The sequence below is a fragment of the Numida meleagris genome, chromosome 5 (genome assembly GCF_002078875.1).
Source record: "Numida meleagris isolate 19003 breed g44 Domestic line chromosome 5, NumMel1.0, whole genome shotgun sequence".
Classification (NCBI taxonomy): Eukaryota; Metazoa; Chordata; class Aves; order Galliformes; family Numididae; genus Numida; species Numida meleagris.
In genome coordinates this window covers 66,636,507-66,656,803 of record NC_034413.1, presented here as the reverse complement: position 1 = coordinate 66,656,803, position 20,297 = coordinate 66,636,507, and the positions used below count along the sequence as shown (strand labels likewise).

At 34.0% G+C, this 20,297-nt stretch overlaps 1 protein-coding gene across 4 annotated transcripts in view; it reads left to right on the top strand.

Moving 5' to 3' along the window:
- The window catches only part of LRP1B (LDL receptor related protein 1B), a 603,435-nt gene that overhangs the window by 496,874 nt on the left and 86,264 nt on the right, over nt 1–20,297 (top strand). For all 4 annotated transcript variants that reach the window (XM_021398823.1, XM_021398822.1, XM_021398824.1 and 1 more), the window contains exons 49-60: nt 76–225; nt 3,906–4,028; nt 5,484–5,603; nt 6,241–6,369; nt 7,298–7,420; nt 8,052–8,192; nt 9,331–9,518; nt 10,246–10,429; nt 12,461–12,546; nt 16,158–16,280; nt 17,052–17,233; nt 17,702–17,901. In XM_021398823.1, the coding sequence (XP_021254498.1) occupies nt 76–225; nt 3,906–4,028; nt 5,484–5,603; nt 6,241–6,369; nt 7,298–7,420; nt 8,052–8,192; nt 9,331–9,518; nt 10,246–10,429; nt 12,461–12,546; nt 16,158–16,280; nt 17,052–17,233; nt 17,702–17,901 (1,749 nt within the window). The remainder of the gene's footprint in view (nt 1–75; nt 226–3,905; nt 4,029–5,483; nt 5,604–6,240; nt 6,370–7,297; nt 7,421–8,051; nt 8,193–9,330; nt 9,519–10,245; nt 10,430–12,460; nt 12,547–16,157; nt 16,281–17,051; nt 17,234–17,701; nt 17,902–20,297) is intronic.

Below are 20,297 nucleotides of genomic sequence, written 5' to 3'. Positions count from 1 at the left end.
ATAAATGTGAAAACCAAGCAATAAAACTTTAAATCAGTATTATGTGTGATACAGTAATTTATTGTCTCCTTCCAGATAATACAAACTGTGCTTACTTCTATAAACTTGGAATCAAATCTACAGGATTTATTAGCTGTAATTCGACTTCACTTTGTATACTGCCAGAATGGATATGTGATGGATCTAATGACTGTGGAGATTATACAGATGAACTAAAATGCCCAGGTAACTGTCAAAAAGAAAACTGAAAGTTTTAAATTATGTTTCTGGAAAAATATTTTCCTATGTGTTGTGATTCTTGTAGTTCTTTTTTTGTTTGGGGTTGTTGTTGGTTCTGTTTAAATGTTAGAAAATATTTATTTGCTCAATGCAGAATATTTAACGCAAATATAAGTGTAATGTTAATGAAGCTTTTTCACTAGTCTTTATTTTGTGCTTCATTAGATGATGCAAATTTTTACCAATTAATGCATTTCTCTGAAGACAAGTGTAATACCTAACTTCATATTTCATTCAGGTTAGGTCTGTCATTATTCATTTGTATTTGATTAGAACACTAGTCACAAAATATCAAGCTCCAACATGAAAACAAAGGAGCTGTTTCAATGGGTGGTGTTTCTTTCCCTTTTGATATCTTTTTTTTTTTTTTTTTTTTTTACCTTTCTATTTTGCTTTGTTGAGGTGCTTAGTGTAGACTGCAAGACTAGAATCCAGGATTTTTGCTTTTGCAAGTGTTCTGCTGTGAGTCAGTAGAAAGAGATGATGGTACACTTGAGTCTTAGTCCCTGAGGTGCAAGACTTCTAGAAAATGAAGAGGTGTTTACTGCTGGAACTTGGGTTGTTTTTGGTTTTTTTTTTGTTTTTTTTTTTTTGTAGAAATCTGCAGCTTCAAAGAAGGAAGAAGCAAATGTATTTTACAGTTCAAAGAGTCTTATTGTTCCAAATTTTCCTCTGAATTTTTCACAATAAGTTGGAAAACTAATATGTTAGATGTATACTATTTCAAGGTATACATATGTGTAACATAAATTTGAAGGACAGGTCTTATTTCAGTGACATTTTATTGAGCATTTTTTATCAGAATGACTGTAGTGTTAGTGAACTTCAGAGATAACAAAGTATTTAGTGTTGAAAAAGATTTATCCTCTGCACCTATGTAGTAACATTGGAAAGGAAGACCCCCCACACATAAATATAGTGCTTTTCTGAAAGTCGTTTCTGCAGACTTGAGAAATACTCAGTATCTCATAGCCATGGTATCAGCATCTTCTTTCTTTTATTTTTTAAGTTATATGGCTTACCCTGAATTCTGAAGTATTACAGTAAATCAAAATCGTGGTGATGAGTATGTAGCTGGTGTAATGAATAAATCTTTATTCTATTATTTGGGGATTTTTATAGGGATTGTACAAGCTTTAATACCAATTACTGTGTTGATATTTAATGTTAACTAATGAATTATAATATTATTTTTTTATCTAATGAAGAGTTATGTGTTTCCTCCTGTATTATGCAGAACTTCTCATTTAATTTTGAGACTAGTAATTACAATATCTATACAAAGCTGGTGACTGACAAAGAAGTGATAAACTGTATTTAAAGTGAAAATGACTTAATGAACTCAAGTTTGTTGATAAACACTTGTAGGACTGGACCCATGCTATCAATTTCTGGTCAAACTAGAGATATTGTACTAGTAAAGAAACTCTGTAGATATCAAGCTTATGTCAGCTGTCCTGTACCATGAGTTTTAAACATAAATCTGTAGAATGAAAAATTAGTAGTAATTTTTTTTGCCCATAGTACTCTTATAATCTTCCAGAAACTCATTAATCTTTTAATTTCAACTTTACATATGTTCCATTTTGTTTCTTATGCTGAGAAGGATCTTGTAATCTTTGAGTAATCGTATCCTAAATCTTCATATGCAGTGGAGTCAAGTAAGCCAAGGCATTCTAGAAATCTTCCTTTGAAGATAGGAATCTGTCCATGTTGTCTTACTCTTCTGGACTTGCATCTCTCGTGAATATACCAAGCCAGTATCCAGTATAGTAGATGAAAACTTACTTTTGCTTTCTATCAGTGAATATGCACTTTAAAATTTTGTTTCTGTTTGTTCTGATAATTGACTCCCTTGTGACTGTAATTATCTTCTGTGACTAGTATCTCTCTTTTTTCTAAGAATTACTGTTAGTAAAAATAAAACTTTGAATTTTACATTATTGAATACTACCTAATCATTGCCAGCCTAGTAACTAACATCTTCTGATTATTCCAATTTAGTATTCTGTTTGTCTGTGTAATTATCCATTGTGTCATCAAGACCTTCTATTAGAATTCTCATTTACTTTGTGCCAACTTTATTGATGAAAAAATTACAAAGATTCAGAAGATAACTTGGAACTTTAGCACTAACATCAATTAAACAACATATTAAGAACTTTTATCCTCCCTGTAGGCAGATGCATGTTAAATTATAGTTTTCTTTCTGAACTCCATATTTTCCAGATTATCTAATAATTCCTTAGAATTAGCTGTATTTGAGCTCAAAATAGCTTAGAATTACTTTATTTCCTTTGTTTGTAGGGTTTTTACCATCCCAGAGAAGATTTTCAGGCTACTCTGATATAGCTTCAGTAAACTAATGTTGCATAAGTAAACTAATGTTGCGTTTTATTCCATTGTCCATTTATTTGTGTTACTTTATTCTGTCTTTCCAAATGTGTTCCAAAACGTTCCATCATGTTAATGTGTGACTAATTGCCTGGATCATCCCTTTATTTGAAAGCAATACCATTCCAGTTCAACCCGCTTGTGATTTCCTTTGCTATCTCATTCAAAACCGCCTGCCTCTGGCACATTAAGTTTCTGAGTGTTGTTTCTGTTATGAATATGATAATTCCCATTAACAGTCTTAGCTTTGTTCAGTGCCATTGTTCTTAAAGAAAAAATAAGGAAAAATATTCATTTAGGGGTGGTTGTACTTAGCCTATCTTTAATCTCTACTCAGCCATCATAGGCATCCTATTTCTTCTTTTATGCTTTTTTTATACTCACACAGCTGTAGAAGGCATATATATCATAACTTTATTATTATCTTTTTCTTAAGAGAGAAGGGAAAAAAAAAACCACTCAAACAACAGTATAAATAGCCTTGATATATTAAAGAAGTAATAGAAACCTTAGCAGAGAGTTTCAGTGATCTTCAGTGCTCAGAATGAGTAAATATTGCTTGGCTTGAAATTTTGAAAATAATCTGTGCCACTCATTAGACTAATATTTCTACTTATGTCTTGAAACCATGTCTATTATCATGTTTTCTTTCCTCATGTCTATTTTCTGAGCATTCATTAAAGTAAATCTTACATGACTTTCAGCCTATACAAAGAAATAAAGCATGGAAGAATGACTTTTTCATTCATGACAGAATCTAAATCTCTGGCTCCAATGTCAGTGATAAAATTCGGTGGCAACAGTCAGTACATGCATCAGATTTATTGCTTAACTCAATGAATGTGACAAAAAATACTGCCCTAATTAGGTTATCTTGTAAATACTGGAGGATAGATCAAAAGGGCAATTTCTTTAGCTGGTGTAAAATGACAAGCAGTTTTGATTTACCTTACATAAAAATTGTAAACTGAACTATTTTTTCCATTATATGTCCTTTTAATTGATGTTCCTTTGTAAGTAAATGAAGTATTTCAGCTCCCTACACTTAGTCATCACTATTTTCTAGTTTTTATGAACACAGTTTAACAATATAAATATTTTTTTTTTTTTTTACATTTTTAAACACAATCACTTTGTTGTCCATCAGTATTCAGAAATCTAGCAGAAATGTATTAGGCTCCTAATCATACTAGTAGAGACCATTTTACATTACATTCTTTATTTTATCACAGTTCAAAACAAACCCACATGTGAAGAAAATTATTTTGGTTGTCCTAGTGGAAGATGTATTCTGAACACCTGGCTTTGTGATGGGCAGAAAGACTGTGAGGATGGAGTGGATGAACTGCACTGTGGTGAGCATTCGATCTGATTCTAGTTCTGTAATCACCAACACGTTTTCAAAACAAAACGTATTTGAATATATCTTATAGACTGACCATAAAGCTGTATGGAAAAGGTCTCTCATGCAAAATTTTCTGACAAAAGTCGTTACTTTAAGTCTTTATACCCTATCTTACACTAGAATGAAAGCACCATTGATAATATTTTTCTCCTAAAGAGACATTTTCATGCAGGCTTTTCTATTGCTTTAACATCCAACAGTTGCACCAATTCTTCATAATTCCACCAAAACATTTTTATAGATACAATCAGTTCATATGGATATTTTCTATCTGTAGCAAAAAGTAAACAAAATAGACCTTTATGGCATAAAGGTAGACATTTCTTGTATCAGAGGCCATATAGGTATAGCTATTTAAAGTAACAACAAAAGTGGTGGGAATAAAATACAGTATAAACTGTGAAAAACATGAAGGATCCATTCCATCTCAGATTTCTTAAGGTCTTTAACTTTTGCATAACTGAGGAGCAATGCAGGTTGATTTTGCCCGTAGTGAGAGCTAGCCTTTACATTTGCATGGATTAATTGAATGTATGATTTCTGTAATTCAATTCTACTTGAAGAGCAAAATCTTCTTTTTTTCAGAGATTAGTCAGTCTTTTTTTCCCTACTGACAACTCTTGCCCATTTTGAGGTAGTTGTTAAAATATTATATTTCTGAATCAGATTAAATTACTGAAAATTCTTATAATTGCTAATATTTAAACCTTTTGTCACCAGTTAAAACAGTATAAATTTTGTTCTTAATGAGGGAAGACTGGCTAAATTTCATTTCATCATCTAAATTTCATTTCATCACCTGAAATGATGAAAAGGTCATCATAATAGCATTTATTTAGAGTATTTCTGCCATCTGATTTGTAAGCGTTGAAATTTGCCGTTATTTTCAACTTATAGTAAAGTGTTAATGGGACAACAAACATTCAATAAAATATTTTCTTGAGACAGAGAGAAAAGAACATAAAGTATTTTAAAGATGGAATTTAATACTGCTGTATCAAGAGAGGTAAAGTTGGAAAATTTGGACTGTGCCATCTCTGCCCAATGTAAAGCACTTCACTATAGTTAAAACATCCACACGACAGTGCACAAACTAGCCTTATGTTTTTAAAGGTTTTTCTCACTCTAATAGCTAAGTGAGTTAAAATATTAGAATATATTCATTTTGAATGTTTTTACCATTTATATAATTAATTATTTTTATAAATGTATTGGTGAATGCAGACTCTGTAACATCTGGAAATCAGAGATAAGGATTATGTTGTATTAGAGAGTATTAATACACCACAATTGGGAAGACAGAACTAGTGTGGAGATTTCTGTGCTGAGGATTTCTTTGGCTAAACTACAGGGAGCACAGTACTGTTTTGAACCTAAAATATGCAGTGGCTGGTGTCATTCCTAGATTCGTCCTGTTCATGGAATCAGTTTGCTTGCTCTGCAAACAAGTGCATCTCTAAGCAATGGACTTGTGATGGTGAAGATGATTGTGGAGATGGTTTAGATGAGAGTGATGCTATTTGTGGTAAGTAGAATAATTTTAGCTCTGTGTCATGTCAGACCATCCATACAGAAAGAGACCAAGGGATCCAGGAAGGTAGCAGGAAGGGAGCAAGTATAGCAAGTATATTTCACTAAGAAGATTAAGTAATGGATTGAGCAACTCAAAACAGAGTGAAAATGAACACTAGGATTTAATATTCTGTCTAGAGAAAGTCCTGTTAAAAAAAAAAAAAAACAACCAAATATGTAGTCAAGCAGTATGTTGAGTTACTTGCTTTGGAACTGCTGGAGATTTTCTTTTTCCCTCAACTGTTGCATGTGGTCCATATTCTTCTAGGTTCTGTTCTAGGTATATGGGGCTGATGCATGCAAGTTCTGAATAACTCTTGGCATAGAGTATAGTTATGTTAGGATTGTGTGGCTTATGAGAGTAGTTCCTTTATTCAGACAGTCCCAACAGAAAGCCCAGAGTTGGTTTTAAAGTTATTCTGTTGGACAGCTTTCAAAAATTGTGGTAAATTACATTTCCTTACAGTAAATTCACAGAGAAAATGGGAGATATAATTGTCAAATTTGACTGTACGATACAAGCTAGCCTGTATGTTTACCATTCTGTACCAAGAAAAATTTTCTTTGCAACCACTCATATTATTTTTCAGGTTCAGTGACGTGTGCGGTGGGGACATTCAGTTGCCTAGGCTCCCACGCCTGTGTTCCTCAACACTGGCTTTGTGATGGTGAAAGAGACTGTCCAAATGGAAGTGATGAACTCTCTACAGCAGGCTGTGGTATGTTTGCATGATAAGATGTGCGGTATTTCTTTGCTCGGCACTTTTGCCTTTACGATATCCAGATGTTTGTTTCTGTAGTGTCATATCTCTATATTGTCAAGATTGTTAGTACAGCCACATGAAGAACACGTAGCAGGATCCTTAAATGTTTTAATCAGCCTAATATCTTCAGATTTTGTTAATATATACTGATGCACACCAGCTGAAAAACAGTGTGTGTGTCACATCGTGAATATTACACACCATGTTTACTGATGAAAATTAGAAGGTTGTTGTCTACAGTCCTCTTCTTCTTCCAGAAGAAAATGCTGCTGCATGTGAGGGAAGTTGTGCATCATAAACAGAAATACAATATTGCCTCCAATTTCTTCTCCCTAATTGTTCAAATGCCGACATCTTCCCACCCTGCAAACTATTGATTTCAGTCTTCTGAGATACATTTGTATTGTGTGTCAGATGTTCAGTAGTAGTGTCATTAGAGGTTTTGGTATACAAAAAATGGTGTGGATTAGAAAAACTGAAATGAGGTCTTTTCACTGAATGCATATTCTGTGATACACTGTTTTTAGGTTGAGATATTTTGTGTATTTATGGTTTTTAAAGAGCTTTTGTTCAGGAGCAGACTAACATAGGAAGGAAACCTGTACTTTCAAAACTTTGTTTCTCAGAGGCAGACCTTAAGTTGCAGACAACTAGTTGTAGATCAACTTCTGAAACCTTTTTGTGTTGGATTATGTGAGATGCTAGCTACCTTTACTTCTTTGTTCATCACTACCAAGATGCATAAATTCTTCTGCCATTATTTGTGTTATGATGCAAGTTATTTACATTGTACACACTGAAACTAACTTCTGTTCTGTAAGAAAATTCCTCTGTCTTATTTTTTCCTATTTCATCTTTGTTTTATGTACTGTACTTTATTTAGCTCCTAATAACACTTGCGATGAGAACGCTTTCATGTGCCATAACAACATCTGCATTCCCAAACAGTTTGTATGTGACCATGATGATGACTGTGGAGATGGATCAGATGAATCACTGGAATGTGGCAAGTATCATGAAAGTAGACTAAACAGAAAAGTTCCAGACTGTTAACTATAGGGCCTTCTGCAAGGTCTGTTACTTTAAAGTCACTATTGCAAAAGAAAGCTCTTTGCTTTCATGCATTAATAAATTCAACTTGATATTAACGTTTTAACTTTGAAATTTATAAATTTTATAGATATTCATTTTTTTTTGTGGAAACCTTTGAAAATACATGCTTAGAATGGTTAAAATGATTATACATGTTTCAAAGAGAAAGCTTGTGTGTTGTAAGAGTTCTGTAAAACTACTTGGTGGGTATAGTAATTTCTAAAATAGCTGCTGGAAAACTGTTTCCTAAAAATTAGGATAGAGTTACATTACTTATGGAAATTACTTAGGAAAATGTACTTATGTTTATGTGAGAGCTGCATAACTACACTTTGCATTGGTGGGAATTGTTTCAGGACTATACTGCGCTGCATAACAGATATTTGATTTTTTATTTTCTTGGTAGACACTTGTGTATAAGCATATATTGCTTTGTATCTATTTATGGAACAAAAGACAATCTTAATTAAATTATGTTGTATATACAACATTGTATGTCAAAAGTATTGAGCAAAGAATGAAATCATTGATTACTGTACTTTTAGGATATCGTCGCTGTCATCCTGGAGAGTTCACTTGTGCTGACGGAAGATGCCTATTAAATTCCCAGTGGCAATGTGATGGTGATTTTGACTGCCCGGACCATTCTGATGAAGCACCTATAAACAAAAAGTGCAAAAGTTCAGGTCCGTATTTAATTTTTTTAATAACCTGTGTAACCATTCTTCTTGGAAATCAGTAGTTTGGGATTGTAGCTAGTCAAATGTAAAATATTGTATCTTAAATACACAGTGCTTTGCTGGTGTGCTATTCCTTACCTTTGATAAACCACATATAATTGCTGAAATTTCAAACTTCAGTGAGTACATTAGAAGTTTCTGTTACCCGTCTCTTGACAGTTCTCCTGAAGATCTTAATATCATGAACATATAGAAGAGTTTTCGGATAATCTCAAAAACTGCAAATGAATTTTACAAACTGTGAAAGCCTTGGGATTTGTATCATATAGCTGGTGGTACATGAATTTGTAGCTGTGTCTAGCACTGCTCCCCATTTAACAATGTGACCTTTTTCTAAACTAAGTCATTCGTTACGGGAGAAAAATTCCCTCAAGTTATCTTGTATTTCAACTTTAGATCTCCCTTTAATTTTTCCAAATCTAACTTTAAAATCTAATTACAGAAGTTCTCTGAAGGAAGTACAGACAACTTTAATTAAATCTAGTTCTATATGATAGTAAAAGTTCTGTGTTATTAGTGTAACTTTTTGTACTGCTGATTTGTATTACATTGAAAAAATGATACGTAATGTATTTATTAGAATTCTAATTTTCAGCACATCATTTTAACTTGTTCTATGTAATCTTCTAAGAGAGATGGTCAGTCTCTTAAATACGCTGACCAATTTTGACCAAGTTTGTCAAGGATGGGTTGCTGTAAGTTTTCCAAGCAGTAGAAAACAGATAACAGAGTCATCAGAAAAGGAGATGCTTTAGAATATTCAGTTGTGTTACTAAACACCACAGCTCTCGCTGGGGAGAGAATCCATACTTTCTAAATCTTACAACACTTACATTTTATGCAGAGATACAGTAGAAGTTTCTCAGTTAAATGAAAACAAATGTATAGGAGAATTCACATGTTTTCCAGCAGAGGAATAAACCTTTAAAGATTAAAAAGGATTTATATCACTACCATTAAGAAGCTAATAATCAATTTTTACATAATTGTTTGCTCTTACATGCTCACATTAGAGCTGATCCATGAGAAATTTCTTTCAAAATACTAGTAAACTACACAAAGTTGTCCTCTTTTTCTTTTCCAGAGCAGTCATGTAACAGCTCTTTCTTCATGTGCAAAAATGGGAAGTGTATTCCTCAGAGTAATGTTTGTAATAACAAAGAAGATTGTAGCGATGGCTCTGATGAGAAAAGCTGCCACATTAATGAGTGCCTCAGTAAGAAAGTTAGTGGCTGCTCTCAAGATTGTCAGGATCTTCCTGTTGGATACAAGGTGAATATCTACAAAATATGGTGTAATGTAACATCAGTTCTAAAGTGTTTCTTAACTACTCCATGGTTGTAATAAAACTCTACTGTGTTACTTCCTTGTGATGGAGTGTCTTACCTTCAGAGTTCCTATTCACATTAGTATATCTGTTGCACAGATTGATAGAGGTTATCAACAGTTCAAAATATTCATAGAATCATGGTTTGGGTTGGAAGGGACCTTTAAGATCATCTAGTTCCAAACCCCTGCTAACCTCCCTCTAGACTAGGTTGCTCGCAGCCCCATCCAGCCTGGCCTTGAACACTTCCAGGGAGTGGGCATTCACAGCATCTCTGGGCAAAAATTACGAAAATTATATATCGGCCTTACCAAATAAACACATGTGCAATTGAAAATGAGGAATACCACAAAGGGTTCATTTTCATGAACAAATCCTTTTCAGATTTTTGAAAAGATGCTTTTTTCTTCACTTAAAGTAGAAACAATAATTCATCATTCTAACAAGAGCGTTATTTGAGAGGGAACTGTATTTATGATCACACCCACCAGTAGCTGAGAGGAAATGTACATGTATCTGTCTGTTAACAGTATGAATAGCAATGCAATTAGAATATTACCTAAAAAACTGAGGATACTTGAAGAAGTTTATGATGCTAACATGCCCAGGAGATAATAAAAAGAGTCAGCAAGTAATTCAAAATGAATGTATTTGTTTGGGTGTTTTTTCCAGTGCAAATGCTGGCCTGGATTCCAGCTGAAGGATGATGGCAAAACATGTACAGATATTGATGAATGTTCATCTGGATTTCCCTGTAGCCAGCAATGCATCAATACATATGGAACATACAAGTGCTTGTGTGCAGATGGGTATGAAATACAGCCCGATAACCTAAATGGCTGCAAATCCCTTTCAGGTATTGCTTTTTTTTTTTTTAACCTATGGTTGTAATTTGTGATATTCCTTATCTCCAAGGTGTGTTTTGCTCCTCTTTTGTGCAAGATAAGCAGTTACTTCGAAGTACCTCACTTCAACAAATAGTAGGAAAGTAATAAGTTTTATTTTTAGTATGTACTGTACTCAAAGTATTTTTGGTGAATTGTTACAATGGATTATGATAGTTTGAATTATTATTGTTACTAGAAAAGTTATCAGGACAGTTTAAAAAAAAATCATGTAATTTTAATTTTGAATTGCTTAATAATAGCGTTATGTTTATGTTCGTTTAACGAGTGCATGGCAAAAAAAAACAAAAAACCCAAAAAAACCAGGAAAGTAAACCAGAAATTGCAAAATCTATTATTCCTAGAGCATATAAAATTCTCCACTCTCATATGCAATAAACAGTAAAGTTGAAAATATACAAGAATGCTGTTTATTTCTTCACACCTCTCTCCATGCCCCTGATATTATTTTTATGTAGTTCAGTCAGTAGGATTCATTAGATCAGTGAAAGGAAGAGCAAAATGTTAACGGAAAAGAAACAAAAATCCATTACTGCTTTCTGCTGGGTTTTATTTATAGTAGATACCATCTCCAGCTCGAGCAGACTCCTACTTCTTCCAGCTTTGCAGAAAATGTTCATTTTGTTGGTTGGTTCTTATATTTGCTTTATTTTTATCAAAACCATATAGTTTCTTTCTAAATGGTGTGAAGATGGGATTATTTGTTTCCCTCGTGTTCGTAGAAACATAGAATCATAGAATCCTTAGAGCTGCAAGGGACCTTTAAAGGTCATCTAGTTCTAGTTAATGTCCAGGTGCTTCCCTGAGTGATCAGAGAGCACAGGATGGGATAGAGATGCAGGATCCACTTTTTACTTTACTGCTGGCTCTCACCTTGTAAGCCACTCATAAACTGAGAAGCTATAGATTGCTCAGACAAGAGGGGGATCTGAAAGACCTAATGGGATAGTTGTATAGTGGAGTTGTAATGTAGTAGACTTCAAATTGATAATGACAAAGCTGTTTGTGCTGTGGCAATGATGGTTGTATTGAGAGGAGCTGCCAACAAGCGAATGTTTGGCATAATCATGGTTTCTTGCATAAGTTGCCTGGAGAACTTCACAACAGAGCAGAACCTTGCAAGCTTTCTCCACAACCCACCAACAGTGTGTGCTGGGCATGGTGCCTCAGATCTGTTATGACATGAAGAATGTCTCAGGAGTTAAACACGTGGGTAAGGTGGGACAAGGTATTCAGGACAAGAGTAGAGTAGGAAGGACAGCACATTACATCTCAGAATCATAGAACGTTGGAGTTATGGATGCAAGTCTTAAATATGCTTTCTATTAGTATTTTTTATATGAGTCTGTTAATAGGGCAAAAAAAAAGACAGACTGATGTTTTTTATTACTATATATGTCAGTTTCAGAGATGTTTTAAAGTGATGGCATAATTGAGTATCTGAAGGAATATTGTTTAATGAACTAGAAATCTGGGATTAAAAAAAAGCTAAATCTGGCTTAAGTTCAGAATTGGAAAACCAAGTTGCGTCCAAATAGCTGTATAATTATGCGTAGAATGTTTAGGATATTGACATCTCAAAAAGCAATATTCACAATGTGTTTGGTTTGCAACAGAAAAATACAATAGTGCCTTAGTGATCATTTGAAAGTGTTCAAATTGAGACAAGTGGCATGAAACTTATTTCAAATTTAATCTCTGGCATTAAATTAGCATAAAATGCAGTATGGTTCCCGTATTACAAATGCAAAAAATTAAATTACTTTGAAAGATATACTAATTGATTGCCTGGTTCATTTTTATACTGCATCATTGATCTTTCTTGGAGCATTTGAATGTTTAAAATATTTCTTTCATCCATAACATTGATCAGAGCATGTAACATTTATTTTTCAAACCATCTGTATTTCAGCATTGTATTCCTGATTTTCCATAAATTAACGTAACAGCTAGTCTAATATATTCTTTCTCCCGGGGTTTAGATGAGGAACCTTTCTTAATTCTGGCTGATCATCATGAAATAAGAAAAATTAGCACTGATGGATCCAACTACACTTTGTTGAAACAGGTATAATCATAGTACCGTGCTCTAAGTTTAACTCCGTACTTTTATTCTTATTTAACGTGTGCAACTGAAAGAAATATCATCCTACAATTGGCATTGTATGCAACACAGAACAACTGCAATACCTTCACAGTTTTCATAAAATTTTAAATTGACTATCTTAGTTCAGTTTGAGATGATTAAGACTCGCGCAGTTGTTTTGTCAGTCATTCTGATTGTACCAAAAATTATGTTATTTGTGGTCCTCATCCACTGCAGTATGCTTTGAACAATTTATATATTTTATTCTTTTTAAAGTATATTCACGTATATACAGCCGTGTATTGTTTGGGCTAATTACTGTCAGAATCCATATAAGTTTTTTGATTTAGCTTAACACAATTACAATATTTGCAGTATTACAATGCATGAACACGTGTCCTTGGCTAAACCTGATTTTTTGTGTAATTATTCTAAATTATTATGCAAAAAAAACCCACTATTTGAAAATATCTTCCAAAATAGTTGCCCAGTTGCCTAGTAAGTACAGAGCTATCATTTTAGCAGTTTCTGCTCTGCTTCTATGCTTCACCTAAGTGTAGTTATTTACCACAGATTGGAGTTCCAAAACATGTCTTAATGAAAAACATCTATTTCCTCAAATATTAATATAACAATTGAAAGAGACTAGAAAATCAGTTGTGCCAGTCAATAGCATTAGGCGTTTTATGACTTCTTGTGTCAGTAAGCTGTGCATCTTAATGTCACAAGAGAGGTGTTGAGGTTTTCAGAACAGTAGTTGCACAATTAATCACCTTGCATTAATCATTAGAATTTATTTAAGCATAGCAAGCATTTTGTCTGTTTGTTCTTCTGAAATCCTTCTGACGGTTTCTCATTTACATCTCACTGACTCTCCTCTTTTGCTGGTATATCTATTGCTAGCAGCCTGTGAAAAGAGGGGAGCAACAGTCAATTTTCTTTATGGTTGGTGCTGACAGATTGGCTCAGTGCTTTATCAGACTTGAATTTAATGAACTCCTTTTCACTACATTAGGAACAATGTAGCTCCAGCCATTGAAGAGAATCTGTGGTTTCCATATCATATCAATTTACTAGTCTAATATATACTTCAGCTTTTGAAGTCTTTGATCCTATATATAAGCCATTTTTGAAAATATACAGATTCGAAAGCCAAAGAGGGAGCTATACCAGCAGAACAGGTGAGCTGTCTTCCTCATGAGGACATCTTTTTGTCCCTGTATTGGTATGATGAATCAGCTCTAACCCTTTCTCAGACATCTGCCAGGTGAAGGTAAATACCAGAGCTCCTCTGGCAAAGGAGCAAAACCGCCCTTCTCTGTGCATTTGATCTGTGCTTTGTCATTCTAACAATTGCTCATATGAACTCAGAGCAGAGGAGCTGAAAGCAGGAGTTTGTTCAGTCTTCTCTGAGTTGTTATGCATCAGCCTTTTCCTCTCCTTTTTTTTATCCAAATGTACATAAACAGTTCAACTGTTTGAATTATATCTCATGTATATTATTTGCCTTCAGTTTCATTCTCTCATAGTCATCAAAATCCATAGGGTTTCCATAGGCAAAGTAGATAGACTCTTCCTCCTCATTATTTATAATTTACCTACTATTTACCTCCTTTATTTTTGTATTGGAGCATCAAGGGGACTACACATTTTAGGCTAGAATATGAATATTACCGCATGTAACAGATGAGAAGCTAATGCAGCTGATGTCAACTATAAGTTTCAGCATTCCTTCTAAAAGCAGACTAAATGAAAAAAAAAACAAAAACAAAGAATAATGAAAGGAGGACTTTAAAGGACTATCCAGGGCAGGAAGAGAAGGTGTGGTCTGGACAGAGAACTCTGTTGCAAATATACAGAAACAATTCTATTTGCAGTTGATTTTATGAAAGGTACTGGGGCTAAGTTCATCCAAAAGAAAATATTTGCAGCCGTAGACTTGAAGGCAGTCAAATTCATCTATCAGCCTGGTTACTTCAGAAACATATACAGAATTTTAAAAGATGTGGAGATAAAGCTTATTTTTCAAAAGTTACTGACTTTGATTTCTAGAATGATATAGATTTTTGATAGACTTTTGTATTCATTCATCTGTGGTCTCCTTTGTTAAGAACTTGGAGTGGGACTTTATCTGTAGGTGCATGTGTGCTAGTAGCAGGAAAAGAGAACGACTGTTTTGCAGCTCAATTACAAGTGACAGAACTGCAGCCACTTTTATGTGCTAAAACTGCATGCATGGATATGTGATTTTTGAAAATGAGTAGTCCTCCAATACTGCTTTGTTTCAGGCTTTCTCTACTGATTTTTTTATGCTGCCTGATCACTTTTTTCCTCTATGTTTTGCTCAAAAGATAGATTTAACTTATTACACTGTGGTTTGCTGATAAGCTACATATCACTTTCAAGGCAATTAAATATTGTTCTTCGTTGTTAGCTAGTCCGGAGCATTCCCTCTACAGCTATGAATTTCATTAACGAGGGAGGTTGCCTATATACCTGAGAGTAGAAGGTCATTGGGGTGATAACAGAATTGATGACCTGATCTTCTGGTTTTAAAAGTGCAGGCTGCATCTATTCTTTTCACTGGTGCCGTTTCATCGTTGACTGATAACAACATCTTTGTATAATATTAACTGTGATTTCACTACAAGTCAGAATGTTAAGAAGATTATAAGGCAAGGCTTTCCTGTTCTCAGATAAGGAAATGAGGGCCATCATTTGAAAGTAATACCTCGGTTTCTTACCTGCCATTTGGGTTGAAAAGCCATTATTACATGATTACTACTCTTTCCAGCCTATAGGATTACCTCAGCTATGATCACCACTCTTCACTCTTTCTTTTGATGTATTGGCTTGGTAACTGGAACCATAGGTGACTTCCAAATGCCTGCCTCATCTCTAACTTTTATACTTAATGTATATACTACAAATATATGTATGTGTGCCTAGCATAGTGTAGCATCCAAGAGCTTAAAACCTCCTTATTCTGAGATTAAAATTCATGCTTTTTGACATTATAGTTATTAATAATAAAAAGTAACTACTAAAGATAGTAAATGTTATACAATTTCTGAGTTTAGTGTCACAAAATGAATGCCTTCACGTTTTCCAGAGAGCTGACGTTTCTGTATAGAAAGATATTTTACATCCATTCCTCAGTGAGATAGTATTCTAATACTTACATCAGATGGAAATGGTTGTGAGGTGTTGTTTTTTCCCCATAGTTTTCCAAAGTAACGCCAAAGGTAGTAATTAACAAAAAGATTTAGCAAAAGTTAAGTATTTACTGAAATTTCCTTTTAACGTTAGGAACTGAAAATGTCACAGCTTCATTTAGTTTCAAGGTATCTGATTTTTTTGAGATGCAATAGTTATTTGTCACCATATTTCTTTCCGTTATAAGTTTTTTTCTTATTCTGTTTGTTTAGAAGTAATGTACATTGAGGAGAGGTCCTCAGAAATAGCAGTCAGTAAAATGAAGCACTTTGATGACTATTATATGCAGCATAATTTGCATTCTGAATGTTATCAAATATTCTATATTCAAACTTACTTGAATGAGTTGACTTGATTTTATTTTTCCCTGTTTTTAGGGACTAAACAATGTGATTGCGATAGACTTTGACTATAGAGAAGAGTTCATCTACTGGATTGATTCCAGCAGACCAAATGGAAGTAGGATAAACAGAATGTGGTTGAATGGAAGTGACATCAAGGTAACTGCTGATTAATAATGTCAATATTCGAATTATTTTTTTCAGTGTTTTGGGAAATTCTCCTTCATGGCAGTAACCTAAATTGTGAAGTAATGTATGCGTATACCTATACACAGTATAATCTAGCAAGTCATAGTAAAATTAAATTTCATTTGGAACTTGGCTGACATAGAGCTAGGGACTAAGAGGACTGCATTTATGAGCTAAATTCTGTATGACTTAACTGACAGTTGACTGAATTTTTACTTCAGTGAGGTTTACAGCAAGCCAAAGAAAAAAAAAAAGATGTATAAGTAGGAAAGCTTAGTAAATAAACCGATCTATTATTTCTTTATATACAGTTTTCCTTGGTGTTCAGTTTATTTGTCAGCGAAGAGGGAGTGAGACAATGAAAATAATTCAGTGTCTTTGCTATGAATAATCCAGGATAAAATAAAACTGTCCTCACTTTCACATAGCCTGTTTTGCTTCTATATTGGAATATGTTCACAAATCCACTATTAAGCACATATGTTTACATTTTTCTTGATGTTGTGATATGTAGCATGGAATTCTTCACTTGCTGTCTTATGTCTGACCTTTTTCTTAAACAAGGAATGAATGAGTGGTAACATGCTGCGAGTTTTGTTCTGTCATTGTGCACTGGTACAGTATTCAGAGAAAATATTGATAATCAGGGCATTTAATTTTCAGGAGAAAGTTTGTGTTTTTCATTTGAAAATTTGGCCCGGATTTAGCCTCATTAGATTTTTCTAATTTTTGCTTTTCTAGGTAGTCCACAATACAGCTGTTCCCAATGCACTGGCTGTTGATTGGATTGGAAAGAATCTATATTGGTCTGATACTGAAAAGAGAATTATTGAAGTGTCTAAAGTGAATGGCTTATATCCTACTGTGCTTGTGAGCAAAAGAGTGAAGTTTCCTAGAGATCTCTCCTTAGACCCACAAGCTGGGTATGAAGCAACTGTTTAATGTTGATTCAAGGTTTTGTCATGCATTTCTGTTTGGGGTGGTTTCTTTTTTTTTTTTTTTTTTTTCCTTTTTATTTTTATTTTTTTATTATTAAAAAAAAGTAATTGTAATATAATAGCTGTAGTAAGTTTGGTTGTGTCGACTTCTGTGTAGGATGTGAGATTCACAAAGTCCAATCTTGGCAATACCTCAAATTCCAAAATATCAAGCCTAAGCAATTTAAATGTACTTTTCACTAGTTCATGGTGAGTTGCTTAGAAGCTCATCTAACATGAGGACTGCTGTTCCAACGCTATTTGTTACAGACAGTTCTAGAAAAATCCCCCAAGATATCTAGAAAATGGAAAGATCATGGAATAATATTCTTGAAGTCAACTAAATTAATTATGTACTGTTACTTTTGCATCTCAAAACAAAGCAGCTGTTGTATTTTGTTGGGGTTTTTTTAGGTACTTGTACTGGATTGATTGCTGCGAGTATCCTCACATTGGCCGTGTTGGTATGGATGGCTCCAGTCAAACTGTTGTCATAGAAACACAGATATCTAGACCTATGGCTCTTACAATAGATTATGTCAACCGCAGACTGTATTGGGCTGATGAAAATCATATCGAGTTTTCTGACATGGATGGATCTCATAGACATAAAGGTTGGTCAAACTACTACTTCATTTTTTTTTTAGTTTGGTAATTTTCAAATTGTAGATGCTTTGTATGTTACTTATAAATATGTAAAGACTGCATTGTAAAATGTTTTTTGCAATCTTTTTTGATATATTTTCCTTTTTATCAACATTTTAAAAGATACTTTTCATACTCGTTTCCTATTATGAATATGAATCATTTTCAAACACACGTTCCACCTTTCAAATATGTTCATAGAAAGAAAGTCAAATGAAACAGAAACTCTAAGAACAGTCTCAGAATTGACTGCTCTATTGATTCTGTACTCAAGAGTATACTTGTTACATGTGTTCTTGACTAAATTATAAACTTGACTGTTGAAATTGGAAGGGATATTTCCTGGTTCCATGTATTACAATGTGGCTAAAAGCAGCCTTTTTTCCAGCCTGAGAAAGCACGGAAAGTTTGCTCAGCACGAGTCATTGAGCAGGCTAGTATTAGAAGTATAATGTGGGTCTTTCTTGGTAGATGGATAGAATAATAACTTCTGGAATACTTGTATAATGAGCTAATTTTTATTCTTGTGTTCGCCTTCTCACCTAACAGATAATTAAAAAGCTACTATCTTTTACCTATAAAGTTTTTTTAAAGATGTTTTATACTGTGATGAGTACTTCTTGTATTCAACATGGTATAATTATGGTATAATCTTACACTTTAATTCAAATATATGAAATGCTTAGTATTGTTTTTGAGGTTTTTTCCTGCTAAGATGAAACTATTACTTGAGCTCCCCTCCACAAGCTTAACCCAAACTTCGGAACTGCTGTTACCCTGGTAAAAAAGCTCATTTATCTGGGGGCTTTTATCTCATAGTCAGTGCCTCCAGGTTTTCTCTGAGCCGGAGTTCATGAAATGGCTACTTTATTTCCAGACTGAAGCTTTGCTCTGAGATGAAAAATAGAAAAAATATTTTCTAGTCCTTGTGCTCAAGAAGAATACGTTACAAATAGATAAAGAACAATTCAGTGACAGTTCTTTGAAATGCTGGATTGGAGAGACTACAGCAATAGTTGTGAGAGCTGTAAACATTTCCATTGGTTTTGATAGCAATTACAGGATGGTTTGATGGTGCTAACCTGATTACCTAAGCAATACTTGTCCAGACATCCCCTGTCTTCAGGCTAACAGTCTATTTTTCTGACAAAATAAACAAGGCTCCCTACTCTTCCTGAAGTTATTTCACATGCTGCTATCCTGCTATTTAATTGTCATAGAATTATCCTCTTATAGTTTATGTATCTTTCAAGGGAAATAAATAAGTAATAGCCACACCTAACTGCAGTCATCACAACTTTCTCAGTTATCTCTTTCAGCCTGTATGTTTCAGAAGTTTTCTTTCTCAGTAAATGTGCAATAGATTTCAGGAGATGCCTACAAAATTCCAGCTATATTGTCTTTGGTGTCTTCTGCCTTGGTCTCCATCCTCTGAGTTCCCCTTCCCCAAATGGATGCAATCAGCATCACCTGTTTTTATATTCACAGAGTTAATCTCTTCCCTAGAAGGTACGTGAACCCAGAGAATCAGGAAATTCGTCACAAACACAGCTGGTAACAGTACAGAGCAGCTTCACTGCTAGCAACACCATCACCAGTTTTAGAGAGCTGAATGCATTTATGAATTCTTAAGGAGCATGTCTGACTCCCTAAGTGTTACAGTGAAAGTGTTATAAATCAAGTCTTTCTGGTCTATCTGTAGGATGTTAGGCCTGGTAGTTTTACCATGTCCATTCAGGAGTGAAAATTGATAAAAATTTCATGGCACTTAGATAACTGAGGCACACTCCATAAGTGACTGTGATTTTGTGTCAAACTGTTATCATAATATTTTTAAGGACATGGTTCTTATAGATGATATATGAACGATTCAAGAAAGAATAAACTTTTGCTCTGAGAGAAAGATCCTGCGGTATTTATATTATGTGGGGGGAAAATTTACACCTTAAGTAAAAATGTGGTCACTTTCTGTTATCGGATACTTCTCTAAAAATATGACTATCAAAGACAAATCAAGTTCTAGAAACATTTATGTGGATGTAGCATAGAGTGGGATTCTTGGCATCTGAAATGGATCAAACATATCTGTAGACGCTCCAAAGAGTGCTTTGAGAGCTATGTAGATCTACACCATAATGATCAATTTATTTTTTCCTCTCTTCTCCTAGAACAAAGTACCACATAAATGTTTCATATCTTCATGTTTCTACACAAGACTAGGAACAATTCTGGAAGATAAGATTTAACCATTGCAAATTAATTGTCTTAATAAGGGAAACTCAGCAAAGTTCAGAGACTGGCTTTTAAAGGAAGTAAAACATAGTGATCCCTTCTAGCTTTTTAATACAATAAACTGTAATCTCTG